Genomic DNA, 25,696 nt, shown 5'->3' with positions numbered 1-25,696 from the left:
TGAATTTCTTTATGTTCCTCTTTTGCTTAGTTTCTAATTCAAAGGGATTTTTAAAATATTAGTTCATATGGGAATAAAGCAGAATAAAATCCTACTAACCTATGTGATTATATTGGGAAAGGCTAACCTAAATTTGTATTTATGTGTATTTAGGGATATTTTGCAAAGTAATAAAAATATTTGGTTTCAAGTACACATTAACTAGGACTATCCTAGTGTACTTTACAAAAGTCTATAAGGGAAAGATTTTAAGTAAATAAGAATTTGTATTACTTCTTACATGTAAATGAGTATTTAAAAATCACTTGGATGAGAAATATTTTCTTACTATATATTTTAAATCTTCTCCCCACAATTCTGTTAATACTATTGCTTAGCAAATGTTGTTTAAAAAGAAAACGGTGTATCTCAAAAAGTGGTGAGGTTGCAGATATAGAGTGTGAAAATTAGCTCAATTATGACTGGAGTCAGAATTCAAGAAGGTTTGCTCTCCCCTGGATTCAGAGAGGTGATTTTTGAAGACATCCCAGTTGCATGACTGCATCTTAATGTTGAGACCCTCAGCTGTTCATACACTCATAAGCTCAGCCCAAGAGGCTGAACCAATTCATATGTCCTGTACAAAATTATAGTGAAGAAAAACTGTTGTTTGCAAAGCTTTCTAAGATGCTGTACTGATCTCAGTGGTGGCTCCTGGGGGCTCTCACATCCTACAGAGAAAAGCCAGGCTGGAAACAGTCGAGCACATGTCTCAGTGACTTGCCCCCCAGCATGCAGGAATCCGGGCTGCTCCACAAGGAGGAGGTGGCGTGGTGTCACTGGTGTTTATCACTCAGTGTGGTAGAAGGGACACAATCTCACAATCTCACTTTTATTTTCCTCTCCCACTCCTAGCTTGAATTTAAGTTTGAATGTGGTATGTTTTGTGGGTATGGAGTGATCAGCCAGCCCGGTTTTTTGGGAACTGAGCAGTTTCCCAGAATATGGGACTTTCAGTGCAAAAACCAGGAAAATACAGGACAAACCAGGACAAGTGGGTCATCCTATGTGTGTAAGTAATGGGAGGTCCCTGAGTAATAGATTTAACCAGGTTTGCACTTTTCTTTCTTAACATAATGATACACTAATCCCATGTCTACTGTAATCAGGATTGAAGGGGACTTCAAGGAGAATTGGCTAAATAAGGCAGCAGGGTGATATGGTGGAGAGACCAGGCCTCGGAATTTCACTTCTGGCTTTACCTCTTTTGCTTGATGTTCTCAAACAAGATGCTTAATAGTAGATGCTTCATAAATTGTAGTTATTATTGTTACAAGGTACATGTCTTAATGGACCAGGGTCAAAATTGATCAGCTGTCTCTGTATTCTTGGTTCAGCTGCAGAGGATGTTGGAGCCAGAGTCTAGGAGAAGGATGGGGTGGACCTCAGGGCAGTCTCAGTTTTAGCCAGGTGATCTGGGAGGCCCATGCCATGCACTCCAGCAGCAGTCTGGCATACCCTTCTCAGGGCACTGCTCCTACTACAGTGTAATGATCATTTAGGTCTCCCCCTCTGTAGTGTTGGGGGGAGCTCCTCAAGGAAAGGCACTTGTATTATTCATCTCCAAGCTCCCTAAAAATTAGCACAGGGCCTGGCATCACAGTAGGTACTGCATAATGTGGATGGATGGGTGAGTGGATGGATGGATGGATGGATGGATGGATGGATGTTTGGATGGATGCATAGATGGATGGGTGGATGGATGGATGGATGGGCGGGTGGGTGTATGGGTGGGTGGGTGGGTGGGTGGGTGGATGGATGGATGGGTGTGTGGATGGATGGATAGATGGATGCCCTCAGTGGGCCAGTGTCTTGCAATTCTTTCTTTACCTATGGAATAAAAATGGAATTAATGGGTATGGAGGTGCTTTGACAAGGGAAGCACTTTGTGAGCATCCCTGTAGTGACATTTTTTAGGTCTCTGATTTTCTCTTAGCAGCCTCACCAGGTGCTCACAGCATGGGAATGGGATTCATAGTGCTGCTCTAAATTCATGTACAGAGTCCAGCAAGCTTGCAGTTTTCAAGATCACTAATGTCCTTCCTCTCACCTGCATTGCTTGATGATTTCTGTCAAGCACATTTCCTGTGGGCATACAAATGTGGTGTTGTCACAGGAAGCCTAGCTGCTGAAGTTGGCCTGCACAACTGGAGCACATTTTCAGGAGTCTACCTGAGATGGACATCTTGCACTTCTTCTAGTTTTTTTGAGCACCTCCATGTTTCCTTTTTTCTTTCATAGGCTAAAGTGGCCAGTTTAACGTATTAGCCAAATTATTGAAATAAGGTTTTTTTAAAATGTGTATGCTTAAGTTGTGCCTCATTAGAAATTTGGCTGTTGGATATTCATTATTAGCCAAGTTGACGATTCTTCTGATGCTGTCCTAATGTACCCCAGTGATGCCAAGATTTCTAGCACTTCTGTTTGTTTCTTAGTGCTGTGGCTAACAGTTAATAATCATTTGAAGAGGCTAAGGTAGGGCCTTTGGTCAGAACTATTCTTACCCACACCCTGAGTTCACCAGACCATTGTCATCTTTTCACTTGGTTGGTGTTGGGTAGAAACAACCGTGATTTGATTTAACTTCATTTGTAAAAAATCTAGACTGTGCTGAGAAAATTATAGCTCTGTGGAATTTTTTTTGAGGGTTGTAGAAAGCTGGTTTAATTGTGAAAGAAGATGAGATAAAATAGATAATGCTAAATTCAAAGTCTCTTCATAATCCATTTTGTATTCATTTTCCCTGAATAATTGGGAGAGACAGAAACCATGACATTCCAATCTCACTTTTTATGAACACCAAAGAAAAATATTCTTTGATGTACAAATTCATGGAAAAACCAATGCCTGTCAAGTAATAAAAACTGGGGCATGCTGAGTAGGCCTCTGCTAGAAATAAGACATCTCAAAGGGCAACACAGGCAAATCCTCAGCCTCAGCCTCTTAGACTAAAGTGAGAAGAGTCCTAAGGCCGTGTCTGGAGGCAAACTTACTAGTGAAGATTCCCCAGGGATGGGAGTTTTGCTCTTAAGGTTAAAAAAAGGACAGAGGACACCCCCCACCCCCTAGTTCCCCCCAGTTGCTTGTGGTAAGATACAATTGACTTCCACATAAAAGCAAGAATGACGTGTCTGCCATCAAGTAGGAGGCCAGCATAGCCTCTTCCCATTGGTGTCAAAAGCCAGTTGATAGACTAAGTCTGGTGTCTGGCCACAAAGTCTTACATGTCATGGTTGCGTGTAATTAGTTAAACTGCATGGAACTTAGTAGAAGCTTCAAAAGACTGAATGAATATCCTCCATTTCTCTCTATAGTTCATCAAAAAACCAAAACCTCATTTTACAAGCAAAGCCGGGCCTTTGATTTTCATATGGTTTCTCTGAAATCCAGAAATTTGCATAAACTAATGTTAAGACCAAGCCAAAACTTAACCAAAGCAGCCGTCACCTTGCCAAGTATGCTCACAGCCTCACCGTGTCCCAGCGTGACATGTGGACCTCTCCTGCTCAGCCCAAGGGAGGCGTCTGCTGGGGAGGTCAGACCTCGGGGCCTGTGGCTTCTTCAACCCCAGGCTCCTTCTCAAAGTCAAGGCCCACTGGCTGCCATTTCAGATGCTAAACAAAACAGAAACATGCGCCTGTGTCATTCCCATGTACAGTGGCAAGAGGAAACATGCATGCCATTTGTTCGTGGACAGAGGAGAAGAGTTTAAATGAAACATTAAATAGTTAAATTAACTATGGGGCCTTGGTAAAATAATTGATAAGAACCTACTGTATAGCACAGGGAACTCTACTCGATACTCCGTAATGACCTATATGAGAAAAGAATCTAAAAAAGAGTAGACATATGTATAACTGAATCACTTTGCTGTACAGCAGAAACGAACACATTGTAAATCAACTATACTCCAATAAAAATTAATTTTAAAAAAAATATGGGGCTTTGGTATAAATAAAAATACAAATGGGAATACTTGTTTGACATGGAAAATAAAAATGGCCTCTCTCATGTACTAATAGCCGCAAATACTTTTTCAGGGCCCACAGCCTGTCACCTACAGATCACCAAGCCGCTTTCTACCTGGCTCTGCAGCTTGCCATCTCCAGACAGGTCAGTTCTCCAATGTTCCCACCCTTGGTGCCTGTTCTGTCTTGATACAGTTTGAGGAAGTAGCTGACCTGCTTTCCTTCACCTGAGGCTGACCTGGAGCCAGGGACTCTCCTCAGAGGCTGCTGCCTCCTCACAGCGAAGACCCTGGTATTTCGGTCAATTGGAGCATCAGCTGTGAAGACCCAAGGCAGGCAGGCTCTGCTTTTGGAGATTAAATCCACAAATCTGGAGGGCCCCACCTGGGGTCGGGTGGCAACAGGGGATGCAGCACAGGGTGTATACCCTGACCGAGGAGTCCTCAGAGAGCCTTTGTCCCTTGCTAACAGAGCCCAGTGGTGAGCTGCAGGGTGGGGATTTAGTCACTGGTGGGGCCTGGTCGTCATAAGGGTATCGGTGATTGACAGGAAGATGCCAGCGAGTATAGACAAAAGAGACCAGTTCCTTTCAAATATGTAGAAGATAGGAACAATTACACACAGTGGCTTCTCAAAATAGGAGACTCGACCGTATTCTCCTTGCTGGAGGGGCAAGCTTTGTTGGTCTTCATCTTCCCAGCGGTAGCTTCCAGAAGCGCCTTTGCCATTCTCATACCCTCCCGTTCCCTCCCAGCTGTTCTGGAGACTCTGGCCCCATGTCTGCCTGCCCACCACGTGCAAGACACTGGTGGTAACCCCAGCACATTCCTAAGTGCTGACTGGAGGGTGAATCGAAGGTCAGTTCCCCAGACATGCCATCCCCCTGGCAGGCCTGGGCTGTCCGCATGTATCTGACTTTCCGGAGGCCAGGGAATGGTGCCAAGAAGTGTCTCCCCTTGGCAACCTGGGGACCAAGGAAACCAAGAGAGCTCGTCTGTAAAGGTCCCCTCACCTGGCACGGTGTGGCTCACAGCTGGCCTGATCACGAGCTGCTGCGGAGACAGTTGTGGGCTGGTGACCGACCGTCCGGCCTCTCTCCTCCTCCAGGAGCTCCGCGCGCCTCCTCCTTGAAGCCCCCTTCCCGTAGCAGCCTGCTCGTCTCCTTCCTCTTGCCCAGCTCTCTTGTTCAGTATCTTTCTCACTAGACCTTAGGTTCCTCGAGGGCAGGAACCCACATCTGTCATCACTGCTTTGCCCTGGCAGCAGGGACACCGCCTGACACGTGGTAGGCCCTCACTAATACTCATTGAATGAAGGAACCAGCTTCGAATTCCTTCCAGTCAGCCTAGCCCTTAAGGACCTCACTTTGCACCCTGTATCAGTTTTTTCTTGATTACGCTAGTCATCCCTAAAAACGGATATCGTGAGTGTGCCTGCCCTTTGACCCTCCCAGAATACCAGTGCTGTTCACACAGCAGCCTGTCCCCCTGGGGAAGGGAGCAGTAGATGGAGCCCTCTGGGTGCAACAGCAGCCTTCGTGAAGTGACGTGTAGGGCCGGATGATCTCTTCCCGCTGTGATAGCTGTGATTCTACGGCTCAAAACAGAAAGCCTCTGTAACCAGCATTTTTCACTTACATCCATCAAAAATGGTATTTCGGAGAGGAAAACGAATAGATTTGGTAAAGACAGAAGTCACGGTTTCCTACTAAGGAGTGAGGTCACTGAGGGTTTGGAAAGAAGCGGGAGAGCTGAGAAGAGGTCCGGCCAGGGCCCGGAGTTGGAGGGGAGACAGAAAGGAGTCCCTGGGGCGACCGTGTAAGAATGCCTCAGTCTTGAGCCTGTTTCAAATCCAGCTTCAGGTTCTAATTCTCCCTAGGTACTGTTAAACCTGCACAGGATCTCGGGTGTTCAGATACCCATTATGTATGCATTTTATCCACCCTTGTGCTTGGATGGTTTTGAAAAAAGTCTTGAAGAGCTGTTGGATTCTGAAGGTTAAGGTTGTATCTGGTCCTACTTAAATTTGGATACACCTGCTCTGTATGTGTCATTGCAGTTTGTTTCTTGGGTGGGGTTCCTTTGGATTGTAGTTTGGAAAGGTGTGGGGTTGGTTAGTTTGTTTGCATAGTTCCTTGATGTCTAGGAGATGCAGGACAAAGGGACTTGAAAAGACTCACAGGTGTCTGATCCTTTGGAAAGCTCTGTTTAAGGTTCTGAAACTTATCAAGCAGTTTAATTTCAGTACTACTTAAAAAATCAGCACAGTTCAGCTAAGTCAGTTTCATTCCAATAAAAACTGCTGGCAGTTTGTTATGTGTCTCCATTTAGAGTGAAATTATCTTGGGCATAATCGAAAGTAAATCAGTTTTGTGGAAAAAGAGAAATTATTTAGGGAGAAGTAAACCATTTGGTATTGGCAGTTATACTGAGAAACAGTCTCTTGTATCACTTCATTAGTCATACTGTTGCTTGAAGGGGGCCTCTGTTTTCGTGTTTGTGGTTAATATCCTGGGGCTGCCATGAAGATGGCTTAAAATCTGAGTGTGGCACGTGGTGAAACAACTCCTGATATTTACAGAGAATCAGATACTGAAATGGTGGCTGTGTGTGTGTGTGTGTGTGTGTGTGTGTGTGTGTGTGTTTAAAAATTCTTTCTGGTTTTGTTTTAAACCAGATACCAGAGGCTCTGGGGTATGTCCGCCAAGCTCTTCAACTTCAAGGCGATGATGCCAACTCCCTGCACCTCCTTGCCCTCCTGTTGTCAGCACAAAAGCATTACCATGATGCTCTGAATATCATTGACATGGCCCTGAGTGAATATCCAGAAAATTTTATGTAAGTGATACTGGACTTGTTTTTCCTTATACAGAAGGTATTGAATTTACTTCTTCTCCCAGACTATCAAAGCCCTTCATGCACATCCTGGTGGTAAATAGTACAGAATCCCCTCTACTCTTGTTTTTTCATGATATTTAGAAACAAACATAGTCTTCAGGTCAACCTGAGTTGAAATACTTTATCCATTCTTTCCCAATGTGTACCTTTGAGACATACAAGATGATTTTAAATGCATTGTGGATGAACATTTTTATTTTAATAGTTATGCCTTTTTAAATGTACATTAGAGAAAATACAGCTGCCTACCAAAGTGTGATTTCATAGAAATTAGTGCTCAGAGGGAGACTAAGAATTTTTAAATGAGTTGTTTTAAAGTGAATTTAAAAGGGAAATATTAATATACATGGATATGGCAAAAGCTATGTGGAACAAACTCCAATGACTGAAATTTGGGAAACATTGCTTTATAGCTTGTTTGTCCCACATTACATAAAGGACTCCCATTACTTCCAGGTGATTACTCTAGTTTAGGCAACTTTGATCTGGATACCTGACCTCTTTGTGTCTTAGGGTTTATTCTCTAGGAAATGGAATTCCTTAAATCAATCAGCAGTATTTGTTCGTAACCTAAGAACTGTCATTACAAACTGCCCTGTGCTGGAACTGTCTGCTTATTCACCTCTTCCCTCTGAATCCCTGAATCCAGGCCTGTTGATGAGGCTTTGTTGAGAAGGACAATGTCTTTTGGGCTACTCATTTATCCTCAGTGGAGTAGCTTAGTAACCAGTACACAGTGGCCAGAAACAGTAAACAGTCCTGCAGGCTGGCAGGTTCTCATTGTCTAAGTGGCAGGGTCAGCAGTGGGCGGGGGCGGCCTGGGGCAGGGGGAGAAGGGAAGGCAGGCTCTCTCCACTTCCAGAAATAATGCAAAGTTTAAGTGGATCCGCCTTGGCTTTATTTCTCTGCCTCATCACCTCACTGTGGTTTTAATCAGTGCGTTTCAGCAAACTCCCCTCGGAAAATTGGTTCACACATTTCCATTACAAACGTTTCTTTGTCTTCAAGTGAAAAGGGCACTTCTCTTCTCCCCATCGAGAAAATTCTCATTATAATCCGGGAAACCTCTGACTAGAGATTTCTCTTGTAGGTTCAGCTATTTGTGCAGAGTGAATTAAAGAGCTTTGCCGCTTGCTCACGGAGTACATCTCAAAATGCACACGGAGTACATTTCTGGATTTTATCCAAAGCTGGTTAGCCCGTGGAACCGTCAAGTGGTTAAAGCACTTTCAAAACTACTCGGCCCTTTACCCCTCAGTAAAGTAGAGCCTGATGCAACTGAATTCAGTTTCTCTCATCAATACTCTTATAAAGTGGCTGCCCCTGCCTCCCAAGCCCAGCACCTTCATTGGATGTTTGTTAGATGTTAGATGTTAGACTCCAGCGTGTGGCTCTTGCCAGCCTGGGGTGTCATCTGAGAGGAGAGGAGGCTTATTAAACTAACAGCCACACTGCACAGTAAGCAGTAAACAGTGGTGGCTAATATGGTAATGCCTCCAAGTGACAGCAGCTGACAGCCTTTTCAAGTAGTAGAAGTAAGGAACAGCAGTAGAGGTATTTGAGGAATGCGAGCCTGTTATTTTAATGTTAAGCTGTAAGCTCAAAAAAGCAAAGCATATGGCAGCAGGGCTGAGAGCCTCTGATGACTTGCTTGCTTTTTAAATATTTGTATTTCTTCCTTTGTGATGGGAAACTTCTTCCTCCCAAGAATACTTTATTAAAAGTTGGGGCCAGATATAGTCAGTGGATCCCATGGTTTCCTCCCAACCTGGCTAAAACATTTCAACACCAACCTAAACAGGATTACGTGGGCACCTGTCCCAACTGCCATGTAGCATTATCCGTTTGTTTGTGACAAGCTTGTCTCCAGCAGAGCTGCAGACTCTCGGAAGCCTGGGATGTCCTCGTCCTCGTGTCCCTCGTGTCCCAGCAGCCGTAACCGACCACAGACTGAGTATGTAGTGGATGTTCCCTCGGCCTCTTCCCTCTGCTAGGGTCAGGCCTGTCCGACTGTTGAACCAAGAAGTGATTTCACTAGCCTCTTAGCCTGATGCAGAGAATTACAGAGCTTTTTGGTCTCCGTTAAACTTATTCAAGATACTTAACCACCATCTTTTGTCACTTCATGGTGACAGTAAGGACGGGTAACCCTGGAGAGACCAGGGGCTCCCCCAGGGGCAGTGAGCTGTCCTGGTCAGTGCATTGAAGGCATTCATACATGGTGATCACTCAGTAATTGAGAGGCCTTCATATTAACATTATTACTACTGATACAGTGTCTTCAAATGTAATATTTTAGAATCCTTTAAAATGATTAAATATTGAGTAGAAGCAAAAGACTATTTATTAAATCTATTTAAAATAATAATACAACTAACCTATGTATACCCACTTCTTAACTTAAGAAAAAGAACGTTAATGTTGCCTGTGAATTTCCTGTGCACTCTTGCTGTCCTATTCCCTGACCTCTCCCCGCACAGGTTAACCACCATCCTGAATTCTAAAAAAATGTTTAATGATCTCCTTACACCACTCGCTTTCATTGCTTAACACTGTGTTCCTGAGGGTCGTCCTTCTTGCATACAACAGCAATTTATTCATTTATACTGACGAATAGTACTTTATTATATAAATATACCAAGGTTTCTTTTTCTAGTTTTCCGTAAGCGGATATGTGGGTTGTTTTCAGTTTTCAGCTGTTACACGAACGATGCTGCTCTAGATATCCTTGCACAGTTCTCCTGGTGCCCATGTGCAAGCATTTCGTCAGGTAGACACCTAGGAGCGGAATTGTTGAGTCATAGGATGCGTGTATCTTCAGTTTTACCAAATAATTCCAAACTGTTTTCCATAGCGGTTGTGTCCATTTACATCTCCAGCAGCAGTGCCCACGGGCCCACGCAACTCCAGACACCAACACTTGGTGCCCTCAGACTTGTTGATTGCTGGTTAATGGTATCACACTGTGAGTTTAAGTTGCATGCCCTCATTATTAATGAGGTTGAACACCTTTTTCATGTGTTTATTGGTCATGTAGCTTTTCTCTTTTATGAAGCACATATAGAAGTCTTTCTTCTTTTCTAATCTGGTTGTCCATTTCATACTAATTTGTAAGATTTCTTTATGTTATGATTAAAAATGCTTTTGCTGGTTATATGTGCTGTAAAAATCTTCTCCCAATCTGTGTCTTGTCTTTCCTTTCTCTTAGTGATATCTTTTGATGAACAGAATTTCTTAATTTTAAAGTTTAGTTGAATATATCAGTCATATCCATGGATAGTACTTCTCTGTCTAGTTTAAGAGACCTTTCCTAAGTTATCTTCTCAAGCTCTCTCACGTTATCTTTCATCCTTGAAGCTAGGAGTCCGTCTGGAATTGACTGTTTTATATATGTGAGGTGTAAGGGATCCAGGGTAATTTTTTCCCACGTGGATACCCAATTGTCCAGCAACATGTATTGAAAAGATTCCTTTTGCGGTTTCTCCCCAGGGTCACTTTTGCCTTAAACCAAATGTCCATCTGTGTGAGGAGCTGTTTGTGAGCTTTCCACTTGGTTCCATTGGTTCAGGGTGCCCATCTTTGTGTGATTGCCTCTCTATCGTCATTCTTACAACTTTATTATACATGAGGTCAGTCCACCTCTGTAACTTGCTCCTCAGGGATATCCTGGCTGCCCTCAGGCCTTTGAGCCTCCATATAAATTTTCAAATTGGTTTTTCACATTCCACTGAAAAAATCTGTTGAGATTTTGATTGGAATTACATTTAATCTAATAGCTTAGTTTGGGGAAAATTAGACATTTCTAATTATTTAGGTCTTTAGAAAATACTTTTTAAATAAAGCTTTATAATTTTCTTTATAAAGATTTTGCTGATGTTTACTAGGTTTATTCCTAGTTACCTGAAAAAAATTCCATGCTTTTCTATTTAAACCTCTATTTAAGAGTTTAGGGAAATTTCCTTCTTCCAAGAAGGCTTGCTAAGAGTTTTTTTTTTTCATCATGAATTGATATTGAATTTTATCAAATGTTTTTTCAGTATTTATTGAGATGATTATATGATTTTACTCGTTTAATCTGTGAATGTTATATTGATTGATATTTTAAAATGTTAAATTAACCTTGCATTCTTGGAATAAGCCCAACGTGATCATGATCTATTAGTTTTGGGGGGGGGGTTTGTTTTTTTGTTTTTTGTTTTTTGCGGTACGCGGGCCTCTCACTGTTGTGGCCTCTCCCGTTGCGGAGCACAGGCTCCGGATGCGCAGGCTCAGCGGCCATGGCTCACGGGCCCAGCCGCTCCGCGGCATGTGGGATCTTCCTGGACCGGGGCACGAACCTGAGTGCCCTGCATCGGCAGGCAGACTCTCAACCACTGCACCACCAGGGAAGCCCTATGGGTTTTTTTAAACTTATCTTTTGTCAATGGGCTTTTAACTTCATTGAATTGTGTTCAGAGACTATAATCAGTATAAGTTTGAAATTTGTTGAGACTTATTTTATGGCCCAGCATGTGGTCACTACTTATAAATATTTCACGTGTGCTTAAAAAGAATGTTTACTGCATTTGGGGGTAAATTTGTTTTATATTTTATTACGTTGAGCTATCAACTGTGCATTTCAGATCTTTTTTTTTCTTATTGATTTTTTTTTCTACTTAATCTATCAGTTTTTGAGCAGAGGTATATTGAAACTACCTCTGATGGGTAGACTGTCCTGTTTTACCACATAGTTAAAGCAATTTTTGCTTTATATATTTTAAAAGCTGTGCTATTAGGTGCATTTAAATTTAGATTTGCTATGTCTTCCTAGTAAATTCAACCTTTTATCAATATGTAAGTAGTTGCATAATTCATTTTGCCTGAAAGTCTATTTTGTATGATGGACACATACCTGCACATACAAATAGCCATGTATATGTGTACATATACATGTATACCCACATACTGTGTGTGTGTGCGCTTGGAATATCTTTTTCCATTCTTTGAACTTTTTATATTCTTATATTTTACATGCACTCTTGTATTCATTAAATAGAGCTTTTTTTTTTTTTTTAAAACTCAGGCTGGCAGTCTATCTGGAACGTTTAGTTCATTTCCATTTATTGTAAATAGTGACATATTTGTATTAGTGTCTCCCACTTCATTTGTGTTTTCTATTTGTCCTGCTCTTTTTTTCATATCTTATCCTCTCCTTTCCTACCTTCTTTTAAATAATTATGTTTTTATTACATATTTTTCCTTTACTAATTTGGGAAAGAAACATTCTATTTTGGTTGTTGTTGTTTAGTGATTACCCTAGAAATTGTAGTGAGGGTCTGTTGTTGGCAAACTTTCTCAACCTGTGTCTAAAATTGTATTTGGCCTTTCTCTCAAAAGAGATTTTCAAACTAGATCTATGATTCTAAGCTCACATTTCCTCATAGCACAGTGATCTTGCTCCTTTTGTCGTTGTTGAGAAGTCAACCGTTGGTTTAATTTTAGTTCATTTTAATGTCATCTGTCTTTTCTCTCTGGCTGCTTTCATTGCCATTCTTGCTGATGCTTGGCATTTTCACTGTGATACAGCTAAGAGTAGATCCTGCTCGGGACTTTTTAAAACTGTGGATTTGTCTTGTTTGTATTGTTTATTTCTAGAAAATTCTCAGCCATTATTTCTTCCAGTATATCTTCTCCTATAGCTGGCATATCATTGGATCTTGCTTTTTTTGTTTAGTCTGATAAGTTCTACCTTTTGTGTCAAGTGTTTGGTCCATTCACATTTAATATAATTAATGATGGTTGAATGTATGTCTGCCATTTCTGTATGTGTCTTGTCTTTTTTGTTCCTCTAATACTGCCTTTTTCTTCTGTTGAAAACTTGTTTATTTAAACCCTTTAACTATTAAATGCCTAAACAAAAGAATGAAAGATGAGTATTTGCTGATTATGTATTAAATGTCTCTAACACACTGTAAGTTTTTTCCAAAATAAAATTTAACAAAGTACACATTTTTATATTGAACAGTGTTCACAGATTCTGATAGATTCGCTATCTCTCGTACTTGGTATAAGAGCCTCGATCGTTATTCTTTTAAAATAGAGCTTTGCAAAAATTTCCTAATTGATTAATGTATTTTACTTAGTAATTTTCCTTATTGGCCCAAGAATGTAGAAGTAGATGCCAGGTGATGTTGGGAGCAATTGTTTCTCCTAAAGACAGTGTGGCCAGGGCTTGGTCAGGCCCTCACAGACTTAGTGTTTCTGCCATGGGATTATTCATTTTTAGATAAAATATCGCAATGAGAACTGACAGTTTTTGTCAGTTTTGTCTCTGGAAAATATACCAGATAGTATCATACCAATGGTGGCACATTTGAGAACTTTAGTATAACTGAGATATTTTATTCTAATTCAGCAAGGCTTCCAATGGCTGCTAAGGGCAGCCACACCAGGGTGTAGTTTCTTGCCCTTAGACAAATTGTGGTTGTACAACTTTCCTAATTACAGATTTTTAGTTGATTTGAACTTTACTCTTTCCTACTTAAGTAGAACACATACAGGCACTTATTCTCCGGCTCTCAGAGAGGTCATCAAATCAACAACACACTTAAGAAACCATCAAATGTTACCACAAAGCACAAAAAGTAAATTTTGAATCCTCCCAAAGATAAAAATACAAGTGGGATCATTATGGTGTTTTCTGATCCATGACTTTGATATATCAGATATTGAAACAAATCCTCAAGTCACCAGATTGGAAAACAATCTCTTCTTCTGTATGTGGCCTTCTATTCTTGTACCCGTGGAAACAGATTTTTTCAGACAATCGTGCTGCTTTTTACATCAACAGGAACTAACTGTATGGAAAGAAGTGAACATATATAACGTTCATTCATTCATTCATTCATTCGTCCATTTGTTCACTCATTTAGCAATAATAACCACTAGCATTTATGCACTGCTTTGTGACAGGCAACTCCTATCAGCACTTCACATATTTTAAACTAATTTAATCATCATGAGACCATCAAAGGTTGGTAGTATTATCATCCCCATTTTACAGATAAGGAAACTAAGGCATAGGGAGTTCAGTGATTTGTCTAGTTGTGTACCTAGTAAGTGGCAGAGTCATGCTTTGAACCCAGGCAGCCTGGCCTTGGCCTCTGTGCTCTGTGCCTTTGAAGCATTGCGTTCTTCCCACATTCCAGTTGCCATGTGAGGTGTTGGGCATGGAGCCATGGACAAGAGAAAGGCAATTTATGCTCTCTTCAAGCTAACAATCCAGATGAACAGGATTTTTATCCTGTATCCTCTGTTAATCTCTTCGATAAACCAGAAAACTTGATGAGGATCATTCTTTTCTTGAGCGGAGTATATATACCTGATTTTAAAAAAACATTACTTGGCAAGTAAGATTGTACCTTTTTCTCAGTCTGTCTCACTTAACACACATAGTCTCAGAGAAACTCAGTTTAAGTTGAAATATCATATTGAGTAATGTTTTGATGTAGTGATTACTGAGAGGCCAGGTGTTATGGGCTATTTTTATGTCTGAGCTGAGTGATGGAGTAATGAACATGCCTATTAAATTTGCATTTGATAGAAAGTTGGACCACAAGGAAAGAGGCTGTTCATCTTATTAAACTAGAGAAATGATTCACTGGAAACCTGAAGGATGTCTGGGAGGGATGAGTGCAAGGTAACCAACCCAGGGATGCCTGTTCCTCAGATACAAGCTGGGGAGGGGATCTTTGGGCAAAGGAGAGTGGGTGACAGCCTAAACGACACCACAGACCAAAGTGGAGTGGATTCAGTGGTGCAGTAGCTTGTTTAAAATCAACTTTCCACAACAACAACAGCAAAAGAACTTGAATAAAAAGTGGACAAAGGACTTAAATAGACATTTCTACAAAGTAGATATTCAAATGGCCAGTAAGCACATGAAAATATTCTTAGCATCACCAATCATTAGGGAAATGCAAATCAAAACCACAATGAGATACCATTAGGATGACTATTATTTTAAAAAAATAAACAAAAAAAAACCCCAGATACTAACAGGTGCTGGAGAGGATGTGGCGAAGCCGGAACCCTTGTGCTCTGCTGGTGGGAATGTATAATGGTGCAGCTGCTTTGGAAAATAGCATGGCCGTTCCTCAAAATAATAAAAATAGATTACTATATGATCCAGCAATTCCACTTCTGGGTAAATACTCAATAGAATTGAAGGAAGGAATTCGAACAGAGGTTGTACACTCATGTTCATAATAGCAGTATTCATATCCAAAAGGTAGAAATCACCCAAGTGTCCATGGATGGATGAATGGATAAGCAAAATCTGGTCCATACATAAAACAGCATGTTATTCAGCTTTTAAAAAAGAAGGAAATTCTTAAAAAAAAGAAAGAAAGAAGGAAATTCTGACATGCTGCAACATAGATGAACCTTGAGGGTGTTATGCTAGAGAACCAAGCCATCCACAAAAGGACAAATACTGTATGATTACTCTTAGATGAGGTTCCCAGAGTAGTCAAAATCATAGAGACAAAGTAGAGTACTTAGTGGATACAGGGTTCCAGTTCTGCACACCTGTCTCCCTGTCCGCCTGGGAAGAGAGCTTGCCTGAAGGCCTGGCTGCTGGGAGAAGCCAGGCCAGGGCAGTCACCCCAGAGCCAGCCATCCCTGATGGTGGCATGCAGAAGGTTTATTTATTTCAGTGCTCTCATTTACAATGTCTCAAGTTCTCCTAGATATCTTGTCCCACCATTCAAAGTATGAAGTATCATCTTCAGAATTCATGCGGGGTGTTTCCTGGAGATCTCTGGATCCCCAGCCCCTAACCCAGAACTTAGCTTGCTGCAAACATTACTACGCGTCTGTACACTGACGACCTGGCTGAGCAGCCTAGAGGCCTTAGTTCATAGCTAAGCACGTTTACCAGTGTTTCGTCTAGTGTCTGTTTCCGCTTTCACTCTGCCGAGTTCCGCTAAGTGATAAAATGATGATGTCTGCTTATTTCAGGGCTCATATTACAGCTCCTGCTAGGTACCCAGCCAACTGTGAGAAAACCTCCGATAGAACAAGTCCAGTTGAATGCCAGTTCATTTGTAGTGGTCTTTGCATTTTAAGTTAATGACGAACAAAACAAAAACACCTGAGAGCTAAAGGAGAGCAAGAAAAGAATCTTCAAATTTATCTCCTAACATTCTTGTGGGATCCTGAGCCGAAAGCAGCTGGTGGGGAATGCATCACCCACCTGCAGATGGTCAGACTTGCTCGCCTTTAAACACCCATCCAGTTAAGGGTTAGAGAGCCCGCTTTCTGCCAAGGGTGTACCGAACCTCATGAGGTGCTACGTGAGAACACAGAGAAGGTAAAGAGAGAACGTGGATGAAACAGGCCAGGATTCATGGGAGCAGGTTCTGTGCAAGGACCCATGGCTCCATCCGGCCTGTGATCCCAGCGAGACACCTGATCCACCTCTGGCCCCACGGAGCTGGCCAGCTTCGCAGCACCCTGCTGCTCTCTTCCTTTCTGGCACCCTTCTTGTCTTTGAGTGGAGGCTGCCATTTCTAAATTACAGAACTTCATGGCTCCCTTAGAGTCCGTGTCTCATCGGGCTGAGCCCTCTTCCTTCTAGGTCTAGGTGATTGTAGGGTGCCCACTCTTTGGCATCTGCCTTTATCCCTGAAAAGGCCCCCCAGTGCATCTTTTCTTCTTGAGCTCCCATCCTCAGACGTGGGAATGTGGGGGAGATCCAGCCCGTGGCAGCTGAGTCAGAAATAAATCCTGCAGAGATGGCTTTTGGGGAGCGGCCTGTCAGTAGATCTGCTCTTGGTTCACCCCCTCAGGATTTTACAGACGACCAATGGCTTTGTGGTTCAGACAGAATAGAGTATTTCTTTTTAGAGCCGGGATAGTTCAATGGAGAACTTGTTTTCAAATGTTTCCTGTTTACACGTTTGTATAGCAGAGGGCTCACCGGGCCCAAGGCACTTGCTCACCGAATCGCTCACCAGAGCCGGTGGGCAGGTTCTTGGCCTCCTGCTGCCCTGCACCCCGTCAGCCCCTGGTTCCACCGGTCAGACCGCGCTCAGGAAACCGTCCCGACTGCTACTTTGTGGATAGAACTGAATGAAAGGGCTCCCTTCATGAAAACGTCACACTCAGGCATGGGAGGAGGTCTCCCAAGTCTGGGCAGCGTGATTCCACCCACGTTCTCAGGTCAGCCTGTCCTGGTCGTTTCCAGCTTAGGTGCTGGTTCCAGGACGCTAATGGGAGTTGAGATTAATAGCTGAAGTGGGAGCGAAAAATGAGCCAAACCGGGGTTTCTTGGGGTGATTTATTTCAGCTAAATATGTCAGTTGTTTGTTTGTTCTAAAAATATCGTGAGGAGGATGGGGGAGTATTCCAGATTGTTGACACTTTGACTGAAATGAGAAGCAGAGTGTAACTGATACGGGATGGAGCAGGAGTCCCTGCGGGTCATGAGGAGGAGGCGGAATCAGGCTACCGAGAAGCGACGGCAGGACCGTCCCCAGCACCGTCACTCCGAGCAGCCTCCCAGGCCAGGATGAGGGGCTGCTAAGCCCTGCAGAGCGAGGTGTCTGACCCTGATGCTTCCTTTTGCTGAACAAGCGTGGTGTCGATGTTCCAGGAACCAGCAGATCTGGGAGCCTGAGCTGGGGTCAGGCTCACGGCGACCGGGAGCCGTGCTGAATGTCCCCCCAGACCTGCCAGCACCCTGTGCGGCGTCTCCTTCCACGGCAACCAGGGGCCCTGAAAGTGGTCAGATTTCGAGAACTTCCTCAGTGGTCAAAACTCCCAGACAGAGGTTTGCCAATGAGCCACCTGTGCCAGTCACTCGGCAGGGCTTCGTTCCTGGAGAAGATGCAGTCATAGCAAGAGCCATGCCCTCCAAACCCCATTTTGGTGGTCCTGTTAGCAAAGCCAGCAGGAGTCAGCGTGCACTTGGGGGTTTTGTAAAGGAAACCAGGCACTCAGATCTGATCCCTTTAAAACTTGTAGACGAAGGGTTTCTGTCTGGCAGCCTGTGAGCAGACATCTCTTAGAATTCCAGGAGGTCAATGCACATTTCAAAGATGTCTGGATTTGATTATCTTCAGGCTAGGCAGGCATGACTCCAAACACTCCCTGAGATCCTGAGCTCAGCTCCTGTTTACTTGCTTGGTTCTGGAAGATGTTTGAGTTTTCCAGCCCTGAAGAGGACCCCCACGGGCAGTAGATGATTATCCAGTGCTTTGCAGACTCAGGACATGCCCTTTATGTGGGTGACAATGTGAATGGTGCCCCTGGCTTAGTACACTGCCCCTCACTGGAGGTGCTCGGGAAGGACCTGGACAGGGTTATAGCACATCCACCAGGAAGCCATCCAGAGAATCTCTCCAGAAGGAAAGGAAGGTTCAAGACCACAGGTGGGGGTAGCCTTCATTTGTGAGCTTAATGTAGGCGGTTGATCAGAATTGCCACTGAATTTAAGAATAAAATACCCTCAAAATCCTTATTGGAATGAAATAAACACAGGTGGAATAGCCTAAGTGTAGGGACTATGGAAACTCTTTTCCTTGGATGTCTTTTTTTTTTTTTTTTTTTTAAATCAGACCATTTGAAGGCTCAGATGGAGAGTTATGAAGTAGAGTGGTGCTTTTTGAACTTAAGTTTGCACAAATCACCTAGGACTCTTGTTACATGAAGATTCTGATCCGTTGGGTCTAGAGTGGTGTGTACTTTCTGCGTTTCTCACATGCTCCCAGGGGATGCGGAGGCTGCTTGTCCCGACCACGCTCTTGAGCAGTAAAGCATTATGGGACCTCTCAAGGCCTTTTCCAGGGTTGGGTTAATTGGAAAAATCTATATTTTTTCTAATGAGTCGATGAACAGCACGTCAGTACAGCAATTAGGTGAGCCAGATGATCAAAGAAGTTGTGTACCTCCTGTGTAATAGTTGAGTAGACAGATCATTCATTCAGGTGACATTTACTGAACAGTCACCATTAGGGAGACCCCCCCCCAGGCAGTGTTGGATATCTAATGGGAGCAGTCACATGACTGGTTCCATACTCCCCTCCCCCATCCCTTCCAGCTGTCATCAGAGGGTCCTTAGGGGGCTGGAGGCCTCAGCTCTGGGGCCTGCGCAGCTGCAACCCCACCATCATGGGCTCGCCTGGTGGTGACTGGGCCTGTGGAGCTGCGTCAGGCCAGGCAGCTCGCAGGCCAGTCATGTCATTGACCTCCAGTGACAGTGACTCAGCCCCGGATCAGAGGCTGCTTTCTGCAGAGAACACCACCTCCTGGGATTGGGCTGCTTTGGAAACCCAGCCAGGAGAGCAAGTGCTCCAAGACCAGCAGGACATGAGAAATGCTGGTCATGAGGAACTGAGATGGATTTCCTTCACGAAAGCCACATTGAAACCTGAAAGCAGCCCCTTGTCCCCCTCTGAGGGGTGGGTTAGAGGTGTTTGGAACGTCCTCTCCGTGACCGGCTGCCGCTCGGTCCTGTCTGACTTTGTTCCCAGCTGACTCATCTGGCTTCAGATTTCCACCGCCCCTGCTCATCACCACGTGCTTGGGGCGCATCTCTTTCAATTTCTCTCACCATCTGATCTGTGGCTGCCAAGCCATCTTCTCAATTTAAAATTTCATTTCATCATACCTACCTCCTCCCCACCCCTGCCTGATGTACTGTCACTTCTACCTGGTGACAGAGTGGTGACACTTCCCTTCAGGTGTTTGGCAGCCCGCCCCACTCCAGCTCTCAGGTCAGGCTCCCGGGAAGTGAGAGATGTGGGTGGTATCCAAGTCCCCCGTGGCCACTGCCCCACGTGGGCAAATACCACATGCGCTTTCTGCACAGCTGTTTTGCATCCCAGCCTACATTCAGCAGATAAACAAAGACAGGTCCCTGGCATGCTGAGCCCAAGAGCACACAAACAGAGATCAGCACAAAATACCAAACGTTCAAGTTTCCCGTGATGTTCTTTCTGAATCAGTTGCCTTGAATACAGCATTTACGGATCTGCTAATTAGTGAGGGTTTTGTTTATTAATATGCGTGTTTTCTCCTTGATGGACTTAGTGAGCGCATTGTTTATACTGCCAAATAAGATTGGAGGGAATTATTACTTTAGAATTTCTCTAAACTTTCCTAATTTATTTTCATGGACAGTTCTTCATCAGAAACCTTAGTGAGGCATATTAGATTTCAGAATTTAGCGATATCTACCCTTTTAGCTTCTTCTCGGGCCCCAGCCTTATATCCTAGACTCCAGACACCATTCCTTGAGTGCACAGGACGCTCCTGCCTTTGTCGAGATGGTCCATCGGCCTGCCTGGAAGGTGCCTCCCCAGGACCCCTCCCACCCTAACTGTGAAAGTCCTACTTCTCAGCTGTCTTGCATGACCCCCCAGGCAGACCCTGTCTGCTTCCTTTTGTGCTGCCAGAGAACCTTGTCCATATGTCTGTTTGTGTTCATCACATATGTGTATGTAACACTAGACTGTGAGCTTTGGTGGGGAAAGAACCATGTCTTATTCCCCTTTGTGGCCTCAAGGGCATAATAGGCCTTTTTTTAATGATTGACAAAAGGATGAACAAATTCAAGTTCATTATCAGGCACACTGACATGTAGGTAGTCAGCTGTACAAATTATGGGGTGAGTAAACAGATTACACAAATTATTTTATACAGATAGATGAGGAAGGAGCTAGATGCTGCCTGTGGGGCAGGGGATGAGTCCTAGGAGATGTCAGATGGTGGGGCTTGCACAGGTAGAGTGGGAGGGGCGCTGGGGAGGGGACTTCTAGGCAGGCGGAGGGAGGACCGTGAGCACAGGCAGGAAGATGGGAGGGCACGTGGCAAAAGCTCGAGGAATCCTGTTGAGTCTGTGTCTCATGGGGGTGGGGCCCGGGGTGAAGCTAAACCAGAGAGATGTGCTAGAGGGGGAGCCTAGTGCTTGGGGTCAGTTTCCAGGGAGTGAGGAAAGTCTTCCCGGGGATGAGGATTAGACATGAAACCTGGCCCTGGTACATTCTCCAGGGTGCCCAGGGAAAAGTCAGCAGGCCACATGGCCCCAGAGCTTCACCAGGGGCCTGTATCTTCTTTCTAAGCTCTACACTAAGCCAGACAGTTATTTCAAGAGTTATCTTGGGATTCTCAGAAAATCCCCAAAATGGGGTAAAGTATTGTTTCTGTTAGTTTTAATGAAAAGTAAAGCCTTGATTAACTGCATCCTTCAAGTGTCTAGAATTTTATATGTGCCTGACTTTTGAGTGAAAGAGGCAAGTCACAAAAAGCACAGGCAAATGTGATCAATTTTTTTTAATGTGATCATTTTTTAAAGAACCATGTATGATGTATCCTAGGAACAATACATACCCCAGGAGCCCAAACTCCACTCTTCCTGCAGCCCTACCCAAATTTCAGGGCCTAAATCTGTCCCTAAGCCAGAAATCCTGCCTAATATTCGTGGCAAGTCTTTTCTGCTCGTTGGACTGTAACTTCTCTGAGGGCAAGGGGCTGTGTTTTATGCCACTTTTTTTTTTTTTTTTTTTTTTGCGGTACGCGGGCCTCTCACTGCTGCGGCCTCTCCTGTTGCGGAGCACAGGCTCCGGACGCGCAGGCTCAGCGGCCATGGCTCACGGGCCCAGCCGCTCCGCGGCACATGGGATCCTCCCGGACCGGGGCACGACCCGTGTCCCCTGCATCGGCAGGCAGACTCCCAACCACTGCGCCACCACGGAAGCCCTATGCCACTTTTATTCCACACAGTATCTAACACAGTTCTTTGCACATTTTAGGGTTTTAAATATTTAACAATGGATTAGAAAATGCTACACATCTTCATTCATGTCAGTAGTGTGGCTAGAACATTTCAAGTCCTTCTCCTCTGTTTCTTGTTTGGCTCTTTGGAGTCAAATGGGCTTGGGTTTACATTTCTGTTCTAACAGTGACTGCCAACGTGAACTTGGGCAGATTCCTTAGCTCTCAGCCTAACTTGGAGGGTTGTTGTAGAGATCACTGATTACATATTTACAGTGTCTGGCAGCTGCTGCTGTTGTTATTATTTCACCCGTCTTGAAAGCAGAAGCCTCCTGGCCTATAGCTTATTATTCCACAGTTGAGAGCTCTTGTATTTTCTGGAATTGCATTTCCATTTGGGAATTTTAGCTCCTATTACTTAAGGCTGGCTTCAGCGGTTGGAGTTGGGGAGGCTCTTTGACCTGAATCTCAAAAGATGAGTAGAGGCTTAAAAAGCAGAAGCGGGGCTTCCCTGGTGGCACGGTGGTTGGGGGTCCTCCTGCTGATGCAGGGGACACGGGTTCGTGCCCTGGTCCCGGAAGATCCCACATGCCGCGGAGCGGCTGGGCCCGTGAGCCATGGCCGCTGAGCCTGCGCGTCCGGAGCCTGTGCTCCGCAACGGGAGAGGCCGCAGCAGTGAGAGGCCCGCATACCACACAAAAAAAAAAAAAAAAAAAAAAAAGCAGAAGCGGATGGAAAAGGCATTCCAGGCAGAAGGAACAGCATGTGCAAAGACCCAGAGGCATGAAGGAGAGTGACATGTGGAGGAAGTTGATCGTGGCTAGAATCGGGGATGTACCTGGCGGGCAGAGGGCAGACAGAGGCTGAGCATGTGGGCAGGAGCCAGATCATAAAAGTCACTGCACGTGATGCTAGATTTGGACTACCAGGAACATTGTTCAATTGGTATTTTAGCGAGGTTCTATTCTTCATTAATATCCTGTAAGTATTCAGTGAGTCTCTGGGCAAAATTTTTTTTAATTAGATTAATGGACTTTGAGCCAGGTATAGGGGAAAGGAATAGACCATTTTCCCAGCATGTGATGCCTTACTGTACTTAAGAGGAACATCTCACTTAATTTGTGGTGGGTCCTGGGTGATGTGGCCGGCAAATGATCTCAGCCCGGCCATCCCTTTGCCCTCTCTATCAGGTTGACAGTTCCACAGATTGAAATGCAATCAGTGCTGGTTGGTCCCAGGTTTTTTGCCTCAGGGTTTCCTCAGTAGATGGAATCTACAGTATCTTTGGACATCAAACGCAGCACATTAACGCTTATCGTTGTTTGTGTACTCTTCACGTCCGTGCCAGTGTAACATGCACCCAGCCAGATGTTCTCGAACAATCTTGAAATGTGTGAGCGGGGCTCGGCAAACATGTTGACAAGTCCCTTGTTCTGTTTTCGACATTGTTCTCTGCCTTATAAACCAGCCGAGGTCTGGGGAATGGTGAGAAGGAGCACAGTCTCTGAGGCCTCCAATCTCCTGCTTCTCCTTTGCACGCAAGAACATGTCAGAGCTAAAGGCTCCTGGAACTTTCTGCCCATCGCGCTGGACACATCTGACAGGGGCCGAGAGGCTTTGCTTTCTCTCCCCAGCCTGTGCTCTCAGCCCCTCTTCTCCGTCAGCCTCTCCTTCACGCTGCCCCTCTTGCTTCACTTCCAAGTACCTTTCCCACCATTTGGGCTCAGCAATTCTACTATTGTTCTTCCTGTCTGGTTCTCTGAAATCCAGCCCACACCTTTCAACTCCATATCCTGAGTCAAGTGTTTGAAAGCTGTTATTTCATGTTAATTAGAAGTTCTTTTTCCAGCCAAGAAGCCTTGCACACAGAACTGTTCCCCCAAGCTGTGGCTTAGAGACGAGCTCTGGTGTTTTGTACTTTGGTACAGTTAGAGGAATCGTGGATAATTGCTCTTAGAGCCGCAGCGCTGCCTGCCAGGCCAGGAAACCTTCCCCACGACTCCGTGGCCCTCCGTGGGCTGGCGAGCTCCGAGCTTGACTCAGCCAGAGGACTCGGTGTGCCTCCAGAGAACACCATGGTCTCGGTGGGGTCTCCCCTGGCCAATATTGCTTGGCACCCAGACCCCATCCACAAGGGTCTCTGGCCTCCAAGTAGGTCTCCACCAAATGCTGGCAGGTGACCGTTCAGCAGCTCCTCCTTCCTTTGTAACTCATGTTCCCGTTGACCCGTGTCAACTGGACCAGTGTCATGTGGGAGATTCTGGTGGAGAAGTACTCCCACCACCTTCTGGACTCATGAAGACATCAGCAGGAGTTGGCTTCCGGCTCCTTAAAAACCCCTCAAGACAGCCTGAGTGACTGCCATTCCTCGCAGGCAGTCCTGGAAAGGCCTCAGGGAATTTCCACTTCTTGAGGTGTTTTTGAGCAGAAGCCAAGCCCTGTTCTCACATCTGGCCTCACTCTTTACGCCCACCTGCTGGTAGATCAGGGCCTCCATCCGTCTCATTACCTGGCCTGTTATTCCATCGTCCTAGGCTTCTGCAGACCCAGGCTTGAGAAGGCTGCAGCCCTGACCCCTCTGGGAGCCTCCAGCGCCCCCTTGGGCATCCTGTGTTCCATTTGGAGGGAGTGGTTGGTGCTAACCCATCCTGAACTTGGGTGGTGACTGTTAGGACCACCCTCATTCCACCTCTCCCGGGGCAGGGGGCGGACTTTCCTCCTCCGAAGTGCCTGCCTTCAAATGAGTAGTGAGGAATTCTCCTGTATGTCTAACTTAAATCACTAGAAACATATTTCTTTACCTTCTGCGGTTTACAGAGAAAACAGTCCGTGAGCAAGTGCTGATTTAAGGCCCACTGACCTCGGAGCACAGTTCTAAGCAACGTGGAAGTGAGGCCAGGGGTTCTTTTATTGAAGGGAGATAAAACCCCCTACTGAGAGGGGTCCTTGCAAAGATAACACTGATATTGTTTTGTAAAAGTGCCAAGCCGGGGCACATAGAAGACCTTGAAAAAACAGGAGTTCCTCCCTGTCTTTGTCTTCTTTTTATTAACAACAAACACCAGCTAATATGATACACACAGCGTAAAGATAAAGGTGTGAAAGTGGTACCCATGGAAGACTTATTTGATGAGGTGGAGTTTTAGCTGGATTTAGGAAGAATTAAGGAGCGAAGTGGATTAGTAGAGATTAAGATTGAGAACGTGGCATATATTCTTAGTTATGACAAAAACATAGCCTTTGGCCAGTGAATTACATTGGTAGGAGTAAAGGGCCCAGTGGGATCCATGGCACCGAATGGGATGGTGACATAGGAGTGGGCCAGTGGGCAGAGTGTCTTAAAGCAGTGGTCCCCAACCTTTTTGGCACCGGGGGCCAGTTTCATGGAAGACAAGTTTTCTCCAGCTGGTGGGGGGCCGTGGGAGGCAGCGCAGGTGGTTCAGGCGGTAATGCGAGCGATGGGGGGCGGCGGATGAAGCTTTGCTCACTCACTGCTCACCTCCTGCTGTGCGGCCCGGTTCCTAACAGGCCGCGGACCAGTACCCCTGCCTTAAAGGACTCGATAAGGAATTTTTACTTATTATTACAGCCAGTAAGGAATCATTGTAGTTTCTTGAGCTGGGAATGAAAATGATTTTTGGAGATCTTTATTATATGACTTCTTAGAGCCAGGCAGGTGAGTGGACAGCAAGACCATCAGGACGGTACCTGGGCTCATGCTGGGGCTTTCACAAGGACAGTAGTGATGAACCCAGGGACCAAATGTCTAGAGGGACATAAGTAGTCTTAGGGGGCGGGGCAGCTCTGAGGGGCCACGAAAGGGAGAAGGGGCTAAGCTTAGTGCCCTGAAGGTCTGGGTGGAACGTGAAGCCAGCGGTGGTAAAAAAAAAATTGGGAAGAGGTAGTGGGTGACTATGGGTGACTTGGTGAAGTCCTAGCCCCTACAGAGCAGGGCTGGAGAAGATCAAAGAGGAGAGGGCCTTAGCCCCGAGGCCCCCTTTTTATGTGCCCTCGGTTCAGGCTTTCATCCCCTTC

General features: G+C 44.8%; 1 protein-coding gene across 4 annotated transcripts in view; it reads left to right on the top strand.

Annotated features, from left to right (window-relative positions):
- TTC7B (tetratricopeptide repeat domain 7B) overlaps window positions 1-25,696 on the top strand; it is a gene marked incomplete at both ends in the record, with an annotated part of 240,931 nt that overhangs the window by 148,259 nt on the left and 66,976 nt on the right. For all 4 annotated transcript variants that reach the window (XM_079699318.1, XM_079699317.1, XM_079699316.1 and 1 more), the window contains 2 exons: window positions 4,080-4,152; window positions 6,684-6,844. In XM_079699318.1, coding sequence (XP_079555444.1) covers window positions 4,080-4,152; window positions 6,684-6,844 — 234 coding nt within the window. The remainder of the gene's footprint in view (window positions 1-4,079; window positions 4,153-6,683; window positions 6,845-25,696) is intronic.

The sequence above is a fragment of the Hyperoodon ampullatus genome (assembly GCF_949752795.1).
Source record: "Hyperoodon ampullatus genome assembly, chromosome: 3".
Lineage (NCBI taxonomy): Eukaryota > Metazoa > Chordata > Mammalia > Artiodactyla > Ziphiidae > Hyperoodon > Hyperoodon ampullatus.
The sequence above is the reverse complement of the archived record's forward strand: the minus strand, read 5'-3'. Positions and strand labels throughout refer to the sequence as shown.